At 52.1% G+C, this 23,598-nt stretch overlaps 7 protein-coding genes across 7 annotated transcripts; 5 read left to right on the forward strand and 2 right to left on the reverse strand.

Annotated features, from left to right (window-relative positions):
• Window positions 1–1,122: 1,122 nt before the first annotated feature.
• On the forward strand, window positions 1,123–5,561 carry N7482_009922 (DNA-directed RNA polymerase III core subunit RPO31; the record flags this gene model as incomplete). The annotated part of the gene is made up of 2 exons (XM_056692046.1): window positions 1,123–1,217; window positions 1,310–5,561. 2 exons carry the CDS (start codon window positions 1,123–1,125, stop codon window positions 5,559–5,561), a joined length of 4,347 nt encoding a protein of 1,448 aa, XP_056539752.1.
• A 1,063-nt stretch (window positions 5,562–6,624) lies between these two features.
• N7482_009923 (uncharacterized protein) lies at window positions 6,625–8,885 on the forward strand (the record flags this gene model as incomplete). The annotated part of the gene is made up of 5 exons (XM_056692047.1): window positions 6,625–6,809; window positions 6,870–7,446; window positions 7,507–7,877; window positions 7,934–8,254; window positions 8,345–8,885. Coding segments are annotated over 5 exons (1,995 nt in total), but the record flags the coding sequence as incomplete, so codon positions are not given.
• A 642-nt stretch (window positions 8,886–9,527) lies between these two features.
• N7482_009924 (uncharacterized protein) lies at window positions 9,528–13,546 on the reverse strand (the record flags this gene model as incomplete). The annotated part of the gene is made up of 7 exons (XM_056692048.1): window positions 9,528–9,614; window positions 9,672–10,241; window positions 10,304–10,940; window positions 10,996–11,513; window positions 11,593–11,695; window positions 12,156–12,654; window positions 12,709–13,546. 7 exons carry the CDS (start codon window positions 13,544–13,546, stop codon window positions 9,528–9,530), a joined length of 3,252 nt encoding a protein of 1,083 aa, XP_056539754.1.
• Window positions 13,547–14,859: 1,313 nt separating this feature from the next.
• On the forward strand, window positions 14,860–17,158 carry sly1 (syntaxin-binding protein; the record flags this gene model as incomplete). The annotated part of the gene is made up of 4 exons (XM_056692049.1): window positions 14,860–14,896; window positions 14,967–15,192; window positions 15,260–15,642; window positions 15,696–17,158. The coding sequence occupies 4 exons, from the start codon at window positions 14,860–14,862 to the stop codon at window positions 17,156–17,158; spliced, it is 2,109 nt and encodes a 702-aa protein (XP_056539755.1).
• Window positions 17,159–17,523: 365 nt separating this feature from the next.
• N7482_009926 (uncharacterized protein) lies at window positions 17,524–18,189 on the reverse strand (the record flags this gene model as incomplete). Its single annotated transcript, XM_056692050.1, has 3 exons — window positions 17,524–17,539; window positions 17,638–17,969; window positions 18,121–18,189. 3 exons carry the CDS (start codon window positions 18,187–18,189, stop codon window positions 17,524–17,526), a joined length of 417 nt encoding a protein of 138 aa, XP_056539756.1.
• A 474-nt stretch (window positions 18,190–18,663) lies between these two features.
• On the forward strand, window positions 18,664–19,026 carry N7482_009927 (uncharacterized protein; the record flags this gene model as incomplete). Its single annotated transcript, XM_056692051.1, has 1 exon — window positions 18,664–19,026. The coding sequence occupies one exon, from the start codon at window positions 18,664–18,666 to the stop codon at window positions 19,024–19,026; it is 363 nt and encodes a 120-aa protein (XP_056539757.1).
• Window positions 19,027–19,865: 839 nt separating this feature from the next.
• On the forward strand, window positions 19,866–22,176 carry N7482_009928 (uncharacterized protein; the record flags this gene model as incomplete). The annotated part of the gene is made up of 6 exons (XM_056692052.1): window positions 19,866–20,132; window positions 20,205–20,227; window positions 20,290–20,786; window positions 20,838–21,212; window positions 21,268–21,484; window positions 21,537–22,176. The coding sequence occupies 6 exons, from the start codon at window positions 19,866–19,868 to the stop codon at window positions 22,174–22,176; spliced, it is 2,019 nt and encodes a 672-aa protein (XP_056539758.1).
• Window positions 22,177–23,598: the final 1,422 nt, after the last annotated feature.

Genomic DNA, 23,598 nt, shown 5'->3' on the forward strand with positions numbered 1-23,598 from the left:
GCAAGACCATCTATTAGTTCTGGTTAACCTCATGGATACATCTTCAAGTCAAGAGTATCAGATTTCCCCGCGTATACTGGTTGTTTCTGGGGTTCCGCCCTCAGACTCCAGCATATCCTAAGTTCTGCAGAGTATAGGTACACAATTTAGTATCCGATTGTTCTTCAGCAATTTCATAGCCTTACATTCCCACGATCTCATATGGTAGCAAGCATCAGAATTATCCCTCAATTACGGGGAGAAACTCGATTGGGGATTAATGGCAGAGCCCAAGTTGCAGAAATTGGAGGGTTGAAGTGGTGGACTTCGGATTGCCTGGCAGGCCCGTCTCGGGCAAGGGATGTTTTGGGCTGCTGATGAAGTGGCAAGAAGCCTACGGGATAAAGAGATCGATAATCAGGTAATACCTTGGGCAGAGACCCTCATCATGATGAACTCGATGATCCCTATCGTATCTAAGCGTGAAAATCTATGGGCAGGGACATCAGCGGCAAGCGAAATGAATGAAGTGGATTAAGCTAATCAGAGTCTAGCTTCGATAGAAGTATAGGAAGAGAGGTAAAGGAACTGATCCCAGTGTGGAAAGGAAGGAACACCCCACAGGCGGTGAAGGCAATCAAACGCGAGGCCTGAGACATCCCAAAAAGGAAGGCACGAGCTCATCGTTAGGGTGATATAGAGTACTAAGTTCCCCCGTGCTCATAAATACTAATGCACCGTATTTTGGCGAGTCATCTGTGAGGCTAATAGGTCTAGTCTCACTAGATTTCCCAGAGTCTTTCGGTATTTCATGAGATCTCCAGTGATTTGATCGTTGGCCGATGTATACGGCCGGTCAACGCTCCGTGGGCGGTGTGAGCTTCTGCGGCAGAAAAAAAGTTCATGGCAAGACCCCGCCGCTGCTCTTCTTCATTCCTTTCCGGCCATCGCCATCCTTCTCCCCCATCGCTTCTTGCCGGGACCTTGCTGGTTTCTTAAATCCTCGCCTCCTTCCAGCACCCGTTTAACCAGTTTCGATTGTCTGTCGGCTCTCAAGTCCCGTCGATTGCGGCTGACACCCGCCCGCAGCGATCGAGTCAGCTTTGAGTCACCCTGCCATGTCCTACCCTTGACGACGGCGCAATGCAGCCTCCAGAGGGTGCCCAGATCGACCTGGGCAAGGCCCAGGTCATTGATCGTGTTCCCAAAGTGATCAAGGAACTCAAATTCGGCGTTTTGTATGTGGGCCCACTTTTTTTTGGCTGAAAGCCGAGCTACGGTGCTTTGGCGCGGAACCTGTCGCTAACGCAGGCACTGCTCTTTTTCGCAGGACAAACGATGACATTGTCAGTCAAGCTGTAGTGGAAGTCTCCGACCGCAAGTTCTTCGACCTCGACCATGATCGCGCCGTGGTTTCTCATGGCCCTCTCGATGCGCGCATGGGTATCTCCAATAAGACCGCACAGTGCAAGACGTGTGGACATCACCTGAAGGAATGCAATGGTCATTTTGGCCACGTTCGACTGGTCTTGCCAGCTTTCCATGTCGGTTACTTCAAGCGCGTTATCGGTATTCTCCAGGAAATTTGCAAGGAGTGTTCGCGCATCCTTCTCCCTGAGACGGAGCGCCGTGCTTTCCTGCGCGAGATGCGCCGCCCGGGACTAGATAACCTGCGACGAATGCAAATTGCGAAGCGAATCAACGAGCGCTGCCGGAAAACTCGACAATGCGAGTATTGTCAGGCGATCAACGGTGTCGTGAAAAAGGCCGGCTCCAGTGCCTTGAAAATTACTCACGACAAGTTCCGCGCATTCAACTCGTCGACCTCCGTCAAGAAGCAGCCTCCAATCAGCAAAACGGTGTTCGATGACTCCTTTGCCGAAGCACGAAATGCCAACACAGAGATTGAAAAGCACTTCAAGAAGGCACAGGATGACATGAATGCCCTGCGCGTGTTGAAGCTTTTCAAGAGAATCTCCAATACTGATTGTGAACTCTTGGGCTTAGATCCAAAGGAAGCACGACCGGAGATGTTCCTCTGGCAGTTCATCCCGGCTCCTCCGGTTTGCATTCGGCCGTCCGTAGGCCAAGAAGGTGCATCGACAGAAGACGATCTGACGGCAAAGCTGGGCGATATCGTCCAGAGCAACATCAACCTCAAGAACGCTCTGCTGAAGGGTGCTCCAGTGCAGACAATCATGGAATGCTGGGACTACATGCAGCTGCAAATTGCAGTCTACATCAACAGCGATGTTCCAGGCCTGAACAAAGCTGACCTGGGAAAGCCCATTCGCGGTTTCGTTCAACGACTGAAGGGAAAACAAGGTCGATTCCGTGGCAATCTGTCAGGAAAACGTGTGGATTTCTCTGGTCGTACAGTCATTTCGCCCGATCCTAACCTGCGAGTCGACGAAGTCGCCGTCCCCGAACTTGTGGCCAAGAACATGACATACCCAGAGGTTGTAACTCGTTACAATAAGGAAAAGCTTCAGGCGCGCGTGTTGAACGGAAGCAAGAAATGGCCCGGAGCAAACTATCTTGTTAAGAAGGACTCGACCTTCAAAATGATGCTGAAGTACGGCAACCTGAAGCATGTTGCCAACGAGCTACAGGAGGGTGACACAGTTGAGCGTCATATCGAAGACGGTGATATCGTTCTCTTCAACCGACAGCCCTCTCTGCACAAGCTTAGTATCCTTTCCCATTTCGCCAAGGTTCGGCCGCATCGAACATTTCGATTAAACGAGTGTGTTTGCAACCCTTACAACGCTGATTTCGACGGAGATGAGATGAATCTGCACGTTCCCCAGACAGAAGAGGCTAGGGCTGAAGCGATGGAGCTGATGGGTGTGAAGAACAACTTGGCCACACCAAAGAACGGCGAGCCTATCATTTCCGCCATTCAGGATTTCATCAGTGCTGCTTATTTGCTGAGCAGTAAAGACAATTTCTTTGACCGTCGCTCGTTCACCCAGATTTGTCTCTACATGCTGGGCCACGAAACGCGTTTCGATCTCCCACCCCCCTCTGTTCTCAAGCCTCAGATGCTCTGGACGGGTAAACAGGTGTTCAATATTCTGATGCACCCCAACAATGATGACCCTGTTCTTGTAAACCTTGACGCCGCTTGCCGTGAATTCAAGCAACCGAAGGATGGTCGGCCGAAGGATCTGGACCCGAACGATGGCTGGCTGGTGATTCGTAATTCTGAAGTCATGTGCGGTGTCATGGACAAGTCTACCATCGGTTCTGGAAAGAAGGACAATGTGTTCTACATTATGCTTCGTGATTTTGGCCCACCTGCTGCTGCTGAAGGCATGAACCGCCTGTCGAAGCTGTCGGCCCGCTGGTTCACCAATATCGGCTTTTCTATTGGTATCACGGATGTCTACCCCAGCGACAGACTTGTCCAGTCAAAGAATGATCTGGTCGAAACGGCTTACGCTGCTTGCGACGCCGTTATTGCCCAATACAAAGCCGGTACTTTGGAAAAGTATCCCGGTTGCGACGAGTTGCAGACAATGGAAAACCAGCTGTCTGGTATTCTCAGTAAGGTCCGTCAGCAAGCTGGAGATGAATGTATTGCCCAACTCAGCAAGTACAACTCGCCCCTCATCATGGCTACGTCTGGATCCAAGGGTTCTAGTATCAACGTGTCCCAAATGGTTGCACTTGTGGGTCAACAAATTATCGGTGGTCAACGTGTTCAAGATGGTTTCCAGGATCGCACGCTTCCTCATTTCCCGAAGAATGCGCGCCAGCCTCCGTCGAAGGGATTCGTTAGGAACAGTTTCTTCTCCGGGCTCGAGCCTACAGAGTTCATTTTCCACGCCATGTCTGGTCGTGAAGGTCTGGTCGATACTGCCGTCAAGACTGCCGAAACTGGTTACATGTCTCGTCGGCTGATGAAGTCACTTGAGGATCTCTCTACGAGATACGACGATACAGTGCGGAACTCGTCAGCTGCCATCGTCCAGTTCCAGTACGGTGACGACAAACTGGATCCCGTGGATATGGAAGGCAAAGCCAAGCCGGTGCATTTCGATCGAACCTTCATTCACTCCGAGTCTACTACCTACAACAATGACGAGCGAAGTTTGCTGCCGCAAGAAATCATGGAAGTTTGTGCAGAGATGCTTGAGAAGGAGCGCGCCAAGCTCACACGCAAGGACCTGATGGGCAATGAACTAGGATACATGGACCGCAGCGATCATGGTGTCGACCAATTCGAGAGTGCCCGTGACTTCCTTGACTCTATTGAGCAGTACGTGCAGACCAAGGCCGAAAGGCTGATCTCTCATGGGGGTGACTTTGATCCTTCGGACGAGAGAAGCCGACAGGGCTTGAATCACACTGGCAAGTTGACCGAGACCACCCTCCGGGCTTTCATTACTGCTTGTCTGTTGAAGTACAAGAAAGCCCAAGTCGAACCAGGCCACGCCGTTGGTGCTGTCGGTGCCCAGTCCATCGGTGAGCCCGGTACCCAGATGACCTTGAAAACGTTCCATTTCGCTGGTGTTGCTGGTATGAGTATCACGCAGGGTGTGCCCCGTATCAAGGAAATTATCAACGCCTCCAAGGAGATCAGTACGCCGGTCATTGCATGCGAGCTTGTCACCAAAGACAAAATTGCTTCCGCTCGTATTGTGAAGGGACGCATTGAGAAGACCTACCTGCGCGATGTGATTCACTCAATCAATGAGAAATGGTCTGGAAACGAGGCTTGTGTCACCGCCAAGATCAATCAAAAGACGATTGATGACCTGCAGCTTGAGATCACGATGCCGCAAATCGTCGCCGCGATTAAAAATCACAAGCGCTTCAAGGCTGATGACCTCAAGTTCCGAACTACGCGCAATTCTATTACCCTTGTCATCGATCTCGACCCGGCCAGCAAGAATGGTTTGTCGAAGACCGAGATCGCCTCAACCAGTGCCGATCCCTTCCTGCGTCTCAAGCACCTGAAGCGCATGATGCCCAACATCCAGATTATGGGTCATCCCCAGGCCGCCCGTGCCATTATCCGAACCGATGAGAAAGGCACCACCAATACTCTCCTAGTGGAAGGCTACGGTCTGAAGGATTGTATGACGACTGCTGGAGTGGATGGTCTGCACACCCGGACTAACAACGTCATGGAGGCGCGCGAGGTGCTTGGCATCGAAGCCGCACGAAGCACCATCATTACTGAAATCAGCGAGGTCATGAAGGACATGGACATCGATCCTCGCCACATGCAGCTCCTGGCCGACGTAATGACGTACAAGGGCGAGGTGCTAGGCATCACTCGTTTCGGTCTGGCCAAGATGCGTGACTCGGTGCTACAGCTGGCTTCGTTCGAAAAGACCGCCGACCACCTCTTCGATGCCGGTGGTGCTGGCCGCACTGATCTGATTGAGGGCGTTTCGGAATGTATTATTATGGGCAAGACCATGGGCCTGGGCACCGGCGCTATGGAGGTCGTGCGCAAGCTGAACTTCTATGAAGGCCAGATCGGCCCGCGGAAGACTGTTTTCGAAGACGCCTGGTCCGAACTGTGTGAAGCACCCTTGCCGACTCGAGGCAAGAAGAGAGCCCGGTAGTAGTGATAGTAATGGCTCCGCCATCCGCCACGCTTCTCTGGTTTTTGCATGGTCCATCAGCATATCTTTTGGCGTTCAACTGACTCATTTCTTTCTACCCGGTTCTCTGTCTGTTTGAGACCGAATGTTTTCTACATGTACTCCCACTAGCCTATCGGCGACTGTACTCTGCAACGTTAGCGATAGTGACGATATGGCAAAGACGATTTCTCTCTCGCAAATTTCAGGCTGAATCGAACTAGGCAGAATTGGGTTTCTTGGGTTCCGCAACTAGTGCTCTTGTGCTCTTTAGGGCTTCTCCATGTAGTTCTGTTCAGGATGCAAGTCACCAGTCTGCACTCTTTCCAGGCGGCGTCCACTCATGACGATGTACAATGCGCACGTACTTCCTCCAACCCCCGCCCCTCGATTAGACACTTCCTGTCCCGGAGACCCCAGAACCCGAGCTCTTCTGAAGAAGATCGAGCGATCAGATTTCAGGAATACAGTCGGTTTGCCACTCCTATTCTTGATGCCCGCTCTCAAAGTGGGATGCCAGCGCCGGCTCAAAAAGCGGCCTGTCACTCTACGAATTGGCCACCTAATCCTGGGTCTGCACAGCAAGTCCCTGGGGTCTGTAGGCGCCACGCCGGACGCGGATCGGTCCAGCAGCGATGAAAAGTACCCAGTTCGCCAATCACACAGGACGGGATCCCTGCTCGACCCTTATGGCGCTCGCAGGCTGGCAGGCCCAAGGTGAGGCCTGTCAGCATCACAGGCTGTGGTTTCTTTGTTCGAGCCGCCCTCCTCGCCTCATCTGGCCACGCCACAGTTGGCAACCCCCGACCAACCCGCGCCTTGCGGAGGATCTCCTGGTCAATCCTTTGTTTCCAGTCCGGGGCTAGGGTCGGTTTTTGCGACGGGGACTGAACCCCTCTAAGTAAGCCGCACCGTCCATGGGTCTTGCTTCTGTCGAACATTCCTCAGATCCCTCCTCGCGACGCTCCCCGAAGCTCCCCGGGATTCCTACTGCACATCATCACGTTGCACTTTCTCATCGGGGATTTGGTTCAGCTCGTGAAGGGCCGTCATGGAGTTTGCAGACCCCAAGCTCGCTATGAAGCGCGAGAGTCGGACACGAGCCCCCACGGCTTGTCAGACCTGCCGCCTGCGCAAGACCCGGTGCGACAATACCAGGCCTATTTGTAGCTACTGTGCCATTCAGGGGGTTGAGTGCATCTATCCGGAGGCCTCGCCGCATCCTGTCCAGTAAGTGTCGTGCGTGGCTGCGTTTGACTTTTGGATTGTTTGACTGCGGTGACTAAACAGCAAGCTGAACTCACACGTACCTTCAAGGGCTGGCTTTGATTCAAGCAACCATGAGATCCTATCACGACTGGGCCAAATTACCACGCTACTGGAGGACATCAAACAAGATGGCGGATCCATAGTCTCATCGGGCCGCTCACTCAGGGGTTCTTTATTTGAGATGAGCATGCAGAGCAATACCAGCCCCTTAGACGACCCTCTTTCGGGGAGCAACATCCGTGGCAGTTGTTCGGGCGTCGAGGACCGCGCGGACGAGCACGACCCCCTGACGCTGTACGCGGCCAATTCCGCCGAGTACATGCTCCGGTGGCCCATTTTCAAGAAGGTTATCACCGAGGCAGAAAAGCATACCCGCTCCTTTCTCCTCGATTCACTAGACAATCAGCTACAGTCGAACATGCCACCACCCCGGCAAGTGGGCATTGGCCTGCTGGTCGATGACATCCAGCACTTATGTCGGAAATACCTCCGACTAATCCACCGCCGGAACCCTGTTGTGGATAGGGAGAAGCTCGAGCGCTATGCGAGGGAGGTCACTGTGCAAGGGCTGGGATGGGACGGTCAATCGTGCCAAGTGGTGCGCTGCTTAATACCGACTGAATTAGTCAACGGTCCGAAGTCTAATCACCTTTTCTAGCTTCTTGCATGCGCACTAGGCTGTTGCACCTCGACTTTCGTGCCATTGAACGAGATCCCCGAGGATCTAGATCGAGTCCCTGGACCACCCCCAACCGACGCCAACATCGGGCTCGCAGAGGCTTATTTTGATGCGGCGAAACAGCGTTTCGGCTTCTTGCATACGTCCCCCACTGATATTTCGTGTTTTCTACTTGCTGGTTTCTATCATAGGCATGCAATGCGTCCATTACAAGCTTGGTTCTGCTTCCAGCAAGCATCTTGCAGATTGGAAGTTCGTTTACGGTCCTTGTGCAGGGAGCAATGGACCGCAGACGTGAGCTATCATAATTTGGAATCACGTTTATATTGGTCGTGTATCCAGGCGGAGCAGTGAGTTTTGGACGTCACCGTTCCAACCTGAGTATCGACTAACCAAGTCTCAACAGCGAGATGCAAAGTGAACTTCCTCTATGGAGTAGTGGACTGGAAAGCCTTGGCTATTCCCATCCCTTCCCATCCAAAACCGACTCGACCTCACCGGAAGACAAGATGAAAGATGATGACGAAGGTTTAATAAAGCTACAGGCTGATTTGAGCGAGTCAGACGAAGAGAAAGGCTGGAAGTTCTACATCGGATCTATATGCAACCGCCGAACAGTTAACGATATGCTCATCGACATGTGGCGGTGCGGAGAGAAGGAATGGCTCACCAACGCCAGCGGCATAGTCGATAGAACAGCCGAGGCTGTCAAGGTTGTAGATTCGTGGTATGTCGCCGCAATCTGTTTACCTCCCTGATGCTCTCCGATATACACAGTACATCCATCCATGGGATACTCACTCACCGCACCCCGCAGGTACCATCTGAGCTGCGACCAAATTACACTAGCCGGCCTCCCCAAGGCAAACCCCGACAACCAAGACCTAGAATTCTTCCTCTGGGGCCGCCGGGGACTCGCCCTCGAGAAAATATACCGGCCAGTCCTCTACCTAGCATCACACTACCACTCACTCCCCGGCGACCTCCAGAGCAACGCCCAGCTCTCCCACAAAGTTTTCAGTCAAGCGCAACAGGCCATCGACAACTGCGCCGAGCTCATCCCGCACTTTTGGTACCACTTTCGGCATGAGTGGATATGGAACATCATGCGGAGTACATTTGGTGCCGCCGTGCAGATCATCGCCGCCGTGCTGAGCAGTCTGCTTGCGCAAAAGCCCGGTGCGTGGGTGCTTGTTCCGCCACGGAAATGGCAGGCGCTGATCCGCATTTCGATTAAGACGTTGCGGTATTGGGCGGGCGAGTCGATCGATTTGGAGATCATGCGGGCCACCCTGGAGAGAATGTACCAGGGGACGTGTCGGTTGGCGGGGGTGCGGGCTGATCTGTTTCCTGCGTAGATCAACAAGGCCACGCTAGAATGGGTTATTATGCTGATACAAAGAAACGTGACCTACGACACTGTGGACATGATACACTAGAGACTTGCGACATTCTGCTCTTTCCAGGAGACATCGAATCGAATGTCCATTGTAAGGAAGATATTATCTTAATGTACAATTCAATTCCCTTCCCAGTTCCCACGAACAAAAAGACGCGCCATAAGATGACCTCCACGACTGCAAGCCGCACATGCTGTGCACCCACGACCGGCGATAAGCAAGGAATATGACACCACTAAACAACAGAGAACTGGAGAGATGTGAACGAAGTGGAACAAATAACGCCCAGTGCACCCCCTTATGAAGGAGGGGGCCATGCAAAGTGTTGCGAGGAGATAAACAAAAAACACCGAAGGAACTCGAATCTGCCAGAACCATTTCCACCGAGGCCGGAACCCTAGGTCGATCAACGCCTTGTAATATCCGCCTGGAAAGAATCTCTAGGGAGGTGCTATGCATCGTCGTGATAGGATGTAGAGTATGAAATACAATTAACAAGGAAGAGAAAAGCATTGTGGCGCGGAAGAGGTGGTATAGGTAGGGTATCTGTCGGAAGAAACCAGAATGATGATCTGGTTGCGCAGAGACGGGGCGGAGGGTCTAGTCGTCGTGCCGGAATGTGCAGTTGTCACCTTTTCTGCACTTGCCTTCTTTCCAGAACCTGCAGGCAACCAGCCCAACCTTGTACTGTTTTGAAGTCAGCGTCTTATCGTATGAAGTAGCTGCCAGGGCGGTTCAACTTACAGGCTTGGGGTCACTAGCCTTGGTCCGCTTCCCGCGGCTCCACTGGCTATCGTATTGGTCGTCGAATTGACCACCCTCGCGCGTTCGCTTGCGTTCGGGATCCTCGGAACTCTGGGTAGGTGGGCCACTTTGCTGGGGTTGGCCGGAATATTGCGAGAACATGGCGCCGAAATTCGGCGGCAAAATGGGCTGCGGCTGCGTCTGCTGTGGTTGGGGGAAGCCAGTCCCTTGCTGCATCTGTTGCATAACGCTTAAGATTTTCTGGAAATCAACAGCACTCTGCGCGACAGGCGGCTGTGTCGCAGGTATCTGTGAAACCGGAGGAACTTGCGGCTGAGCATTTTGCTGGCGGAACATGCCGATGGTCCGCTCAAGGTCTAACATGGGAGCCTGCTGGGGAGCTGGCTGAGGGGGCTGAGGAGGGGGCGTAGACTGCTGCTGCTGGGTCCCGGTCTTGATAAGTTTGAGCAAGTTGGAGATATCAAACCCACCGGCGCTCGCAGCGCTCGCTTGCGCCGGAGCGGGAGCGGGCTTAGGATTGATGTAATCAAAGTAACGCTCCTGTCGAGCCTGTGGTGACAGTCAGTAATCAATCAATCTCGTCTTGCATATGACAGCAAGTCCACACATACCTTGACATGATCGGGGATATCTCCGAAGGGAACTACTTCAGGAACGGTCTCATCAGAGTCAACAGCAAGGGGCTCCTTGGGAGTCGGTGGGACGTCAGCAGGAGAAGTGTAGAACACCATGAGCGTAGTCGACTCCCGATGATCCTGAGCTAGCTTTTCCGTGCTAACGGGTTGCTGGCTACCGCCACGTTTGATGAAATTGGCGTTCTTCATCTCTCCAGAGTCAATAAGGATTTCAGATAAACCCGTATAGTCATTGAGAGTAGTCTCCCGAATGCCACCGAGGTCATCTTCCTCCAGCTCTTCGAGGTCCTTGTGGAGTTTGAGCACACTGCCTTCTCCCTTGACGTCGCCCGCGCCACGCATGGATCCATCTCCGGGGCCAAGCTCTTCATCAGGATCATGTGTGAACAGCCGGACCTCAGTCAAAGAATCGTCCGGCTTCCAGGTGACACGCAGCTTGCGCCGTGCCTCCTTGCGCAGTCGCTTCTGGCGCTCCTCGTCCGTCTCGGGTGGCGCGTCCTCAGCAGGCTTGGCGACGACGGCCTCCTTTGGTTTGCTGAGGTCGGCCATGATGGCATCAAACGAAAAGGCAGGCTTGGAAGGGGGTGCAGCCGGTTTCTCCTTGATTTCGGGTCTGTAGTGAAAGTCAGTGCATCCGTTCGTCCCACTCTAAATAAAGATGTACAGACATTGGCTTTGCGGCCGCTGCGGCAGCCTTTCTCTCGGCGTTTGTGGTGCCAGGTCTTTTCGATGCTGAACTCAGGGCACCAAAGAGACTGGTTGGTTTTGGAGCGATTATATTTGCCTTGGGGCGAGGGGCTGGTGCAGTGGTAGCTTTGCCGTTCTGGACACTCTCGGCAACACGCTTGATGGGACCGTTGGTGGCAGATGTTGCCTTCGTCGAGTCCTTGGGGTTTGACGTGACAACCATCCGCTTCGTTGCAGGATGGTTATTGCCTTCACCGTCGCGCGGACGTTTAGATCCAGCGATCTCCGCCGACGGCGAGTCTCCCTTGGCAGGCGACTCCTCTTTGCCCGACTTTGCATTGCTCTGCTTCCGTTTGGTAGAGGCAGCGGCATTTTCTAGGATGGTCTGCGCAAGACCCTGAACGGCAGGAGTTCCTTTCTTGATGAACCGCGGAAGCAGCTTGGACATGTTTGTTTTCTGCACTAACTCCTCATCTACCGTCACAAATCGTACGAGGAGCTGGAATGGGGTGGGTGAATGTTAGAGAGACTATATCGAGGCAGGTTAAAGGAGAAGGCAGATGTCAGAGGAAGCTCACCTTCAGCAAGTTCGACGTCAGCGATCCTTCCAAATCGGCCGCTTGGAAGCGATCGGCCAAGAACGAGTAGAACACCGACAGCGTAACGGGATGCTCACCAAGCCTGGTTGCGACGGTTAGTGTGAGTTGATTGAAACGAGTTGGGACGGAAAAATGCGAGGCCAAGAAGGGGGGCATGTTGCCATAGCACAGGGTCTTTAATGAAGGGGGCATTGATAGGCCTTTTTGGAGCAGGAACACGGATCTTGGGTCTCACAAAAGGCGTGTACTAGCTCATCTTTGTGAAAACCCTTGAAGTGTGTAGCACTCGGGCATTTTCAGGTTTGATCTCTCTTAGCCGTCTTGGGGCCGCACACAATTCAATGTAAAGAGCCTCAGACACGGAAAGAAAGCCTTTATTTCTACCCATATTAATGGTAATCAATGGGAACTTGATCCAGGTCCACAAAAGATGCGTTACGTTGGCGATGCTCTCAATTCGTTTCAGACTTCTATAGCCATGACAACCACGGGAAAGGGGTGGAGAAAGGAGAAAAGGGAAGGTAAAAATTGGGGGTTCATACTTCTCGACAATAACGGGGTGGCCCGTTTCTAAAGTGGTCGTGACAATCTTCTCCATGAGGCGACGCTGGAAGGCCACTGACTGCTTGAGATTGGTTGCTTGCTCGTTGTCTCCTTGGTTCTCTGCGGTTTTCATTGCTTGGACCTGGTCCTTCCAGGCATCGCGAAGCCCTTTGACGACATCTTTGAAGGCGACCAAAGAGCTCTTAACTTTCTCGGCGGGGACGCGTAGGTTACGTGGAGACCACACCGCTTGAATGGTGTCGTAGTGAGCCGCTTCAAGAGGTTCGCTTGAGCGGACAGGAGGGAGCGGAGACGGTTCCGGTTCAACTTCTAGTTCAGACTCATCGGAACTCCCGCTGTCCGACTGTGCCTTGACCTTCCTCTGTCCCTTGGTTCCCACCTTTCTGGTTGCTGTTGGCTTTTTGGCGGAAGCCTTCTTGGGGGCGGGGGCAAGGATCGGGTGTTGAGGGAATCCGGCAGGTCTCGGAGCAAGCCCACCTAGTTACATTAGACAAAGCGTTAAAAGGAGTTGATGGATATATAAATACATACTGGTTGGGGGGACTCCAGCATTGGGAGCTGCACCGAGTTGGGGCTGAACAGAAAGCTCGTTCTGAAAGTAATTGAATAGACCCTCCGGTCGTTCAAATTCCACCGGGCCGCCATATGGAAAGTGGCTGGTGAGGGGTGGAGGTTGATTTGAGGATCGTGCATACTCATTGAGGAAGGAAGGATCGATCGTTTGATGGGAGACCCCCGATTCAGGATTGGGAAAGTCCGTGGTGAGATCGATGGTATTTGAATTAGACAAGAGATCGGAAGGATAGCCCGAGGGCATCGAGAATTGAGGGATTGAGGATTGCGATGCAGCAGCAAACTCCACTGGCTGATGTTGCTGTGGCGGTTGAGCGGTACGAGACGGGAAGGAATCGTGCAAATGAAGTTGTTGCGGGTGGAAGTAGTTCGGCTGATACGAGTAAGAGGGGAACGCCGAGCTCTCGGATGGAGTGAGGGAGCGGGAGTCGAATGTCATCTGGCCTTGCTGGAACTGCGGGGCCTGCTGATGTGATTGATATTGAGAAGAAACGGCATACCGACCAGGGGTCTGGAGCGGGTTCGACTGCCAAGAAGGAGGAGAGATTGAAGAGTAGATGCCGTGGTTGGGGTCCGACTGAGGTGCGAGGGGGTTCCGTTGCTGCTGGGCTCGTTGTTGCTGCTGCTGAAATACGTGATCCCAAGTAATTCCCATCGGCGCTTGCTGCACAGACGGATCCTGCTGTGGCGGCGCCTGAGGTTGCAGCTGGGGATCTGGGTACATGGAGTCCAGGGAATTCCAATACTCCGCAGGCAGGCCTCCCTGCGGGGCCCCCGCATGGGGCAGACCCGGCATTGGATTTTGTGCCGACGACTGCTCCATAATGGTGGCCTCCACGAGTCAAGTCAATCTTCAAGACTTCAAAACTCGCAAGAGACGTTTATTGCTACTGTGCCAGTATCACGTGCATCAAACAATTCGGGTCGTCACCGCCTGCTGATTTGGGGATGAGTGCAGCGGGGGCGGAGGATCGTTTGGCCGAGGGGGGTTTTGCGGGGGACGACGGGGGTGGTGAGGATGATGAGGCTTGTGAGTGGGTGGATCGACACCACCGCACAACCTTGGGAGAGTCTGTCTGACTGGGGACTGGCGATTGAGAGCGGAAGATGAAAGACTGGAAAAAACACCATGAGAAGCGAGTCCAGCCAAAAGTGGTAAAAGTCAAGTGACAGCGACAAGAATTGAGGCGATACGGCTAGTATGCGATATGACGAGATGCAGGTCCATTTGAGTACTTTCGTACCTTTTTAATCCCTTAGACCTGCTCCAGAATGGGGTAATTCCAGTATTCCAGTATCCTTTGCCAGCGTGTCTCGGCGGTTGTTTTAAAGTGACGCAAAGTGACGTGGCCGCCTCAGGCACCCAACTCTGATTCGGCTGCTTCTCCTGTTTCCCTCCGTGACGATGATGGGCCTTTGCTCGTCTTATGACGCCTCTGCAGCTGCGAATACACTGAAGAAATAGAATGCGCGAGAGCTTCCAGGATCCCGAGAGTTATGCCTGGGATGTCTCCTCCCCGTCACTTTTGTACTTGTTCCAGTCCGCGACCCAGGGTCTCTGCAGAGCTTTCTGCTCCTCTGTTCCCTGCTCTCTAAGACGGGTCTCAGAAACCTCCTTTGAGTGAGAAAATAGCCGGGCCCCTTATACAAAGAGCCTCTCTAGCATCATAGCCATTCGCTTTACGTAGAAAGAAAAAGGGGATGGGGGAACGGGGAGGGCAAGATGTGGGTTGGTGGATGATGGAAGGAGTTGAGGTGGAAGGGGAGGATGAAAAGCTGCAGGGACACAGAGCGGTAACGGGCAGAACAGCGACTTTCCCTGGACCGGGTGATGGAAACTGCCGAGCTGGGCATAAAGCCTGTAATTACCGTATGTCGCTTACCCCTGAAGACACGCGTCCCATGTGATCTCCGCATTTGCACTGTTTGCCGTTTTTGTCTTATGTCAGCCGATGTTGCGGCCAGGTGGAGCGGCCGGTGGGAGACGGTGTCAACAGTCGAGCATCCACGCCGTCCATCTCAGGGCCTTTTCTTACACGGTTTTCATGTCGTGAAGCTGCTTCGACTCTGACTGTCTTTCCGACTGTGTCCGTGGTGTCCGCCTCTGCCATGGCGCATCCGATGTCCCTCCGCGACCGACAGGTCGGTAGGTGACCGCATACTCCCCCGCGACCAATTGCCAACTGCTCAAGGCTAACCAAATATTAATTATATAGCGTCAATTCAAAAGCTGCTGAATTTGAACCATGATCCGCATTCCACAGGCGAGGGTGCTCATGAGTCGTCCGCCCACGGCGGCCTTATCTCCCAGTCCACCCCGATCTTAAACGAGGATGGCGATCCGATCTGGAAGGTCCTGGTATTCGATGGCATGGGCCGGGATGTCATCAGCAGTGTGCTGCGCGTCAATGACCTCCGTGCGTGGGGGATCACCATTCATCTGTACGGCAACGTCCCAACCCTTCCGGCTTTGAGAACCCTAACCGCTAACAAAGAGCGATTTTCAAAGAAACATCCATTCTCAACGATATCCCATTCCCGATGTTCCAGTCGTCTACCTTGTCGAGCCAAACGAAGCCAACATTCAAGCCATCACACGCGACCTCTCCCAAGGCCTCTACTCCCCAGCCTATGTAAACTTCCTCTCCTCCGTCCCCCGGCCCCTCCTCGAGGACTTCGCTTCGCAGATAGCCACTTCCGGTGCGTCAGAGCACATCGCCCAAGTCTTTGATCAATATCTCAACTTCATTGTGGCGGAACCGGATCTCTTCAGCTTGGGACTCGGAAATGATGCATACTACAAGATCAACAGTGGGAAGACCAGTGACGAGGACTTGGATGCTATCGTCGATAAGGTCGTTAGTGGCCTGTTCAGCGTGAGCGTAACAATGGGTAAGCGTAGTTGTTTCTAGATTGCGGACTCTGTCTCTGACTGATGAGCCCAGGCACTATTCCCATCATCCGATGCCCCAAGGGTGGAGCGGCCGAATTAATCGCTACCAAACTAGACCGGAAACTCCGTGACCACATTCTCAACTCCAAAGACAACCTCTTCTCGGGCAATCAAAGAGCCTTACCTGGCGTACCCTCATCTCGCCCTGTGTTGATCATTATGGACCGTAATGTGGACTTGGTCCCCATGCTTTCTCACTCTTGGACGTACCAGTCGCTCGTGCAGGACGTACTTCAGATGCGCCTGAATCGAATCACCTTGGATGCGGACGAGCAGGGCTCGGGCAATGTTGCGAAGAAGTCGTACGACCTGAACAGCAACGACTTCTTCTGGCAGCGGAACGCTGGGGCACCCTTCCCACAGGTCGCCGAAGATATTGATGCTGAGTTGACACGGTACAAAGAGGATGCGAACGACATTACGAAGAAGACTGGTGCTTCTTCTATTGAAGATCTCCAGAACGATACTAGCGCCTCTGCGCAGCACCTTAAGGCAGCCATCACACTTCTCCCCGAATTGCGGGAGCGTAAAGCTGTTCTTGACATGCACATGAACATCGCAACTGCCCTGCTGAAGGGTATCAAGGACCGCCAGCTGGACAACTTCTTCGAGCTGGAAGAAAACATAACCAAGCAGTCAAAGACGCAGCTTTTGGAGCTGATCAATGATCCGGCCAAGGGTAGCAACCCGCAGGATAAAATGCGCATTTTCATCATCTGGTTCCTCAGCACGGAAACCGAGCTGAACCGCTCAGAAATGAGCCAGTTCGAGGAGGCCCTGACCAAGGCGGGTGTGACGGACGTCACCCCGCTTGCCTATGTCCGACAGGTCCGTGAAATTACCCGGATGACCATGATGACAACCGCCGCCCCAGAGCAACAGTCCTCGGACCTTTTCCGCGGTTTCTCCTCGCTTTCTAACCGTCTCACCGATCGCATTACCTCGGGTGCCCTGGGTGCCAACTTCGATTCGCTCATCTCTGGCGTGAAGAACTTCCTACCCGCGAATAAGGATCTGACCGTGACCAAGATCACTGAGTCTATAATGGACCCGGCTGCAGCATCCAGCTCCGCCATCGCCAAGACAGAGAACTACCTCTACTTCGACCCGCGCAGTGCCAACGCACGTGGTGCCATGCCCCCTGCCTCCGCATCGCGAACCACGCAGATGCCCGGTGGAATGGCCGGCGCGGGTCCCGGCATAAATGCTACCTTCGGCCAGCGTCGTCAGGCCTTCAACGAGGCCATCGTCTTTACTGTCGGCGGTGGAAGCATGGATGAGTACGGTAACCTGCAGGACTGGGTGCACCGGACCAGTGGCCAGCTTGGCGCTGATGGCGCGCCGCCCGCTAACCGCACTATTGGCCGCCGCCGGGTCGTCTACGGCAGCACGGACTTGATGAATGCGACTGAGTTCCTGACAGATTCGCTGGCACCTTTGGGTCGGGAGAGTTGAATACCCTAGTTTTGCTTTTTGGGGTGGATGCATTTGTTGGTCTCAGGAGGTGGATTTGACGGTTGTAAAACATACTTATAATGCAAGCACAAGCACTTTATGCGTGTCTAGAGACTCGATTCAGGGTTATAAACCATCACGACGTTCACAATTTGATATTGACCCCGTGAGGCATCCTTGGTTACGCTCCCAATCACTTTGGTCATTGCGAGAATTTTCTCTTCTCGCAGTATTCGTCCGACCACTTGGGTGCCTACTGCGACTCAGTCTGATAGGTCCTGGTTGTCTTAAATTATACATAAAATAGTCTAGTTCGTTCTAGTGGTTGTACTCGCATTCGTCGTGGCCTAGTTTGTCAAGCTCATTCAGCGGTATGTATACCTGTAATGGGCACAGCACTAACAATGAAGTCAAGTACTTTGGCAACGGTGGTGTACGCTGCCAAATATTAGCGATTTCCTCCCAAACAAAGAACGTACCCAAAATCTTTCTTCTCACCAAAATATTGCACTTTCTCTGGTGCAGGAGCAGGTGTCGGGGATACGGGCATAAGTATAGCATCCGCGAGTCTCCCGATTTCGGATAACTTGGCAGTCTGATCCCAGTACTTCAGGTAGGATTTGCTGTAGTTGCGGAGAGCAGTGTTTATGTTGTTGATTTCATTAGCATGTGCCTCACTCTGTGGCGAGTGACCGAACACTGTGGCGGGCATGGGTTGCAGAACCAAGTGGCCCGTTGTCAACTCTAGCTCTCCGGATAGCTTGATGGCTTCATAGAAGGCTTTGCCTCCATCTATAGTCACCGTCTCTTTCTATTTCGAGAATCATGGAATTACGGTAACGATTTCAAAGGTATTATTTACATATCATGAAGGAGCTTCTGAATAGCTGGGCGTATTCCAGTCGATAACCTATGTCGATGATATCAGCGGTTGAACAAATGACTCGTAAGTCTGAACACACCGAGTGCCCCAGGGCCTTGATTGTAGTGATCACAATTCCATAGCTCTCTAAATCGGGAAGCTGGGACATTGACATGAGGCGTTTAGAATAGGATCGAAATACTGACATTATTCTCGTCGAATCTATATTCTTAAAATCTCGAAATAGCGAGTATTTGCCTCTTCTAGGATGGCGCTATGGGCTTTATGGATCCACAGCCTCTGGGCTCAACATCATTCGCCTCTCGAGGCGACAGCCTGGAACCAACTTCTCCCGAAAATCATCCAATCACATTCTATCTCAAAATCACAACGATTTGCCATGAAATTTTCTTCCAATAGTTTGCTTTGCCTCAGTGTTGGCAACCTCTTTCATGTCAAGTCGAGTGATGTCAGTACAAGGTCATGCCGGGGTATCCAATGCCCCGAGACTGAATATAAATATCAGGTATGAATTATGCTTTGTTGCGAGTAATCTGAACCACAGTCTCACATTTTCTATCATTCTACATCCATAAAAACGAGAAAGTTTCGAACTTCCGAGGAAGTTGATCAGATATCGAAGATGGCCAGTCGCTACAACAATTACGATTATGACACAACTGGAACAACATATGATCCAACGGGCTACGGCACTGCAGGATATAGTGCAACAGGCTACGGCTCGGATGTCACCGACACGAATTACGGCACTACCTATGACACGGGATATGGCACAACGGCCTACGATCCCAGTAGTGGCGCCTACGACCAACATCTAGACTACCGCTCCGATGGTACCCGACGGCATCATCGTGAGCGACTCGATCCCAGCGGCGTTTACCGACATCGAGACGTGGATCGGCACGATGACGGCACCACCCATGTCCATAGGGAATACGACAACCCAAACACCGGCACCAGCTATCATCGGGATTATGAGCGTTAAAATGGGTACCGGCCATGATCGGAGGAATCCGCATTGAAAGAAGATCCAAGCTTGGGTATCGGCCACGATTGACGACTTTTATAAAATAAGAAAAGGAACCCCAAAAAGGGGAATTACAAATTGGTCTAGAAAACCAAAGAGAGAGAGAAAAGGAAGAAAAAGAGAAAAAAAAGGGCAAAATCACAAAATTATATCAAAAAATATGTTTTAATAGGCTTGACTTGATTGACCAAAAAGATTACATTCGTTATATACACTCTTTTCACCTATGGGACTTTCATAGACAATGAGAACCGTCAGAGTGGGTACATCACTGTTTCTGGGCAAGGGCCTAGAGCCTTGGGCTAAGAAGATTACTGGAAACTCAGCGGGTCTTGTTTGACATGCGTATTCCATTTCAAGACCATATGATGAGTCGGATAAATTATTGATAGAAAAATTCAAGCGTTACGCATAGAAGACTAAACTGGCCTCGGAAAATTGGCATACCGTACCCGGTTGCCCTATGTATCTGCCTTAGTTGCTCCAGCATGGATTTCTTTAGGAAGTCTCAGGTAATATGTATAAATTCCAGGATTCTATAAGATATATGAAAAGGATCTGTTCCAATTCTAAATCACACCTCTAGGAAGACTTCTCCGGTTTATTATCCTAGAAGTAACTCGAGGCTGAAAACTGTTAGTGCCTGAGGCACTACTAGCAAGCGCAAGGCTCCGCCGCATCGTCACCCCAACTTACGCTCCCAACTGTCCCCCCCGGGCGCCTCGACCTGTGCAGCCAGCGCCTTATGTTGGGCTGAAACAGCTAATACTTACCCAGCTTCTCATGTCCCCGTAATCATGTCCCGGAGGACGCTGGGCGGAGGTCGTGTTCTAGGCACTCCGAACGCGCTCTCATCAGCCCCGTCCCCGCAGCCGAGGCCAAGGGTGCTGTCGCCGACCACCAGCAGTGTTTCACTTAGCTCCCAGGCATCCGCATCTCAGTTCTCATCGGAAACCCAAGACCTTACTTCGCGCATATCCTTGGAGAATGGCGATACCTCGATATCGGCGGCGCCGGCCGCGCCCGGAGCTCAGCTCTCTTGTCCGATCTGCAATGAGGAGATGGTAGGTGGATGCTTCCCGAGCCACCGGCACTACTGTTGAGAGAAAGGAAACAATTGGCTGACACGTCCAAAGGTGACATTGCTACAGCTTAATAGGTATCCCCCGCGTTCTAGCCTCATTACCGGATCCTTGCGCATGACGATTAACCTCTTGACAGGCATCTCGACGACATCCACCAGAACCTAGAAGATGACACACAAGATGAGGTCAAGGACTGGTTCAAGGTGCAGATGGAGAAAGCGAGGCGCTTTCAGCCCCTTGCTGTGCTGAATCAGAAGCTTAAAGGTCTGGATGTGTTCGAGTCAAACGAGAATCAGACCACGTCGGTCGCAAGTCGCCCTTTAGCACCTCACGCAGCAGCTTCCGAACCTCCGATTGCCCCAAAACTACTGGATCCCGAGGACCTCATCACGAAGGAACACTGGCAAGCTGCTTGCCTTTATGATAACTGCCTGGAACCTTCGTGCGGGAAACGACTCAATGCGACCAATGGATGCGTGAACTGCCGGAAATGCGGGAAGCTTTTCTGCGAGGAACATACAATGTACCAGATGAAGTTATCGAGGTCGGCACAGCATGAGCCCATGAGAGGGATTTGGGCCCGAGTCTGCGAAACTTGCTACAAGTCGAGAGAAGGGTATAACGATCATAGTGGTGGGTGTGCCTACATGTCACGTCCAAATGGATCAAGCTTACAGTTAATAGGGACGACAAGAGACCACACAGTCATGTTCAAAGCTATCAGAAAGCAGACTGTGGACAAAGATTTCCTCGAAGTCTCTAGGCTTGAAAAACGGTTGACACGTCTCACGCAGCTCTTGGCCAGTCTACCACCTGATCAAATCCAGAACAGTTCAACTAAACTGTTCTCCATCGCCTGGCAGAGTGATCAGCGGAAAGCTCTGGAGCAGACAGTTGTTAGTTGGCAGGACGACGCCAGCGTTTCACGATGCCCCTTCTGTCAGCAAGATTTCTCTGGATATTCCTTTCGGAGGCACCACTGCAGAACTTGCGGGCGTGTCATCTGCGGCGATCCCAACACAGGCTGTTCCAGTGAAGTTGGGCTGAGTATAGCCCCTGGTGAGTTTTTCAATGTAACTCTAGTCTGAGATTAGTATGACTGATTTCTCTACAGTTTCAAAAGCATCTGAAAAGTCCCCGGCGAAGAATCGTATTAATGTCGATGTGAGGCTTTGCAAGGAATGCAAGACTACCATATTCGATCGCCAAGATTTTGAAGCAGATGTCTCGAGGAAACCCCCCGAGGTCAGGGCGTATGAGAATCTGGTCCAGTTTGAAAGGGGCATCCGCCTTCACTTACCCAAATTCCAGAAGCTCCTTACTGCATTACAGTATGTCTAGACATCTCTTGTAATTCTCATGCAGTAGCTAATATCAGAGCAGAGATCCAAGGCGGCCACCGTCTTCCGCACAGATTGCCGACGCTTCGAGAGTCCGCAAGCGGCTCATTGATTCATTTGCAAAGTACGATGTTGCGGCTCGGCGAATCCGTGACATGCCTACCAACTCTCCTTCTCAACAACGATTACAGAAAGCCATCTACCAGCAAGCCAGCAATTTCCTGCATCTACATATGCTACCTTTGAAATCTCTCCCCAAAGTTCTCAAGCATGCGTCTCCAGGAGATCTCATCTCCAGTCGCACCTCCTCCCCAAGTACACCGGTCAACGGATCTCCAGCCGCCGTCCGACCACAAGAAACTGCACTTGCTTCCATCAAATATAACAATCGGCTTGGTGCTGGTGGAAGCACCAGCAGCCTAACCAGTGATACTAGCAGCGCCGTATCAGCACTTGAGGCAGAGGAAAAGTCTCTCCGAGAACGGCTGATTGTCCTGGAGGAACAGAAATTCTTTGTGTCTGAAATGATCTCCGACGCTAATCGACGGCGCAAATTCGACGAGGTGAGCAGTTTAGCTGTCAACATTGAAGATCTTAGCCGTGAGATCGACCGCGTCAGCGGAATGCTCGCCGGTCTCGATTTCGAAGGCGTCTACACCGGCAATTTACAGGTCAACGTTTAATCTCTACTTTCGTTCATCTACGCCGTACACAGACGTCATTGCGTCTTAAACATTGTGCTCTCTCTTCCTTGTTTGCCCGGGTTTTCGTGGATGGATCGTGTTTTCGAGCACTTTACGTGATATGTGCATAGCATCAGGCGTTGAGCGGGCTTTCAGGGGATATATAAGGAATAACTCAAGGTTATCAATTAAGTAAGCTCCTTTCCATGACATCCATGTGATAAAGAAATGTAGCTGCAGCCTAGGCAATCAGATCTCTTTTACTAGCCCAGGGTCTCCTACTGTATTATTAACTCGCACGGGGTAGTTCCAACGGCCGTCCCCGAATACGAGCGCGGGCACCATGGTCGTGGTGATAGACCCGACCACTTCCCTATGGGTTGATGGGGCCACATAGTTCAATTAACGTTCCACGGTCGGGGTTCCTGAAGAATCGGTCGGCAGCTACCCCGGCAATGGTATGAATTTCTATTAGACTGGGATGGTTTTTGCTGGAGTTCGAACCTGTAATTTATGCCTTTTTTGACAGCTTTGGATGAGTATCCAGCTTGACTCGAGCTCCTATAGTTAAATTCTTCCGCGCGGCCTCTAGACGCTGTAATTGTATACATATTCTTTGCAGGACAAGGAGCGGTACAGCGTCCCTCTCCAATTACTCCTTCCGGTTGTATTACTATTCCCTGCAACGCAGCTGTTCCATGAAGCACTGCGCCTTGGCTATCTGTTTTCTGGCACGGCTGCGACAGGGTGTCAAACGATCTCTGGCACCCATTACGGTCCACCTCTCTCCAGAGAGCGGAGGAGATAAAAATGTCAAGTAATCTCCGACTTGTGTCTGGAGTCTGCAGATCGCACCTCGTTTATAGCAGGAGTCTTCTCCAGCGGATCGATCGTCATTTAAGCACCCGCTCTGTTTACTGCTCCCCGGAGATGGATCTCGCCAAGGTTGCCGGCGAGCTGCAAGTCATGAGAGATCTAAATCACAATGTCGATATCGGGATATTTCACAGATCGATTAATCTATCTCGCTAATGCCCTGCATGGGGTATGCGCATAATCTTCATTACGAGCTCGTAGTCACTTTCCTGGCTGACCAAATTTCGCCAGGCAGCCACTCACTACAAAGTATATTGTAGTTCAAGCGACGATCGCCTCGGCTCAGGAGTCCACGGTAGATGCAAAACACCAGATCCCCCCTCTTCGCGGCTGAATAGGGGACCACGAATGCCTACGCTACCTAGGCTCAAACGCTCCTCGGAGGTCGCGCAGCCAGTCAAATTACCGTATTAATGCATTGTTCGCTCGAATGACAGTAAAAATGGTCGGACCCCTTTCCTTTGCAGATGGGAACAGGGCTAGTGTTTTGCATGTGGACGCTAACAAATAGTCCCCACTTAGCGCTGCACTGCGCACATCTCGTTA

This window comes from Penicillium canariense, assembly GCF_028826845.1.
Source record: "Penicillium canariense strain IBT 26290 chromosome Unknown utg000007l_segment0_segment0, whole genome shotgun sequence".
Taxonomy (NCBI): Eukaryota; Fungi; Ascomycota; class Eurotiomycetes; order Eurotiales; family Aspergillaceae; genus Penicillium; species Penicillium canariense.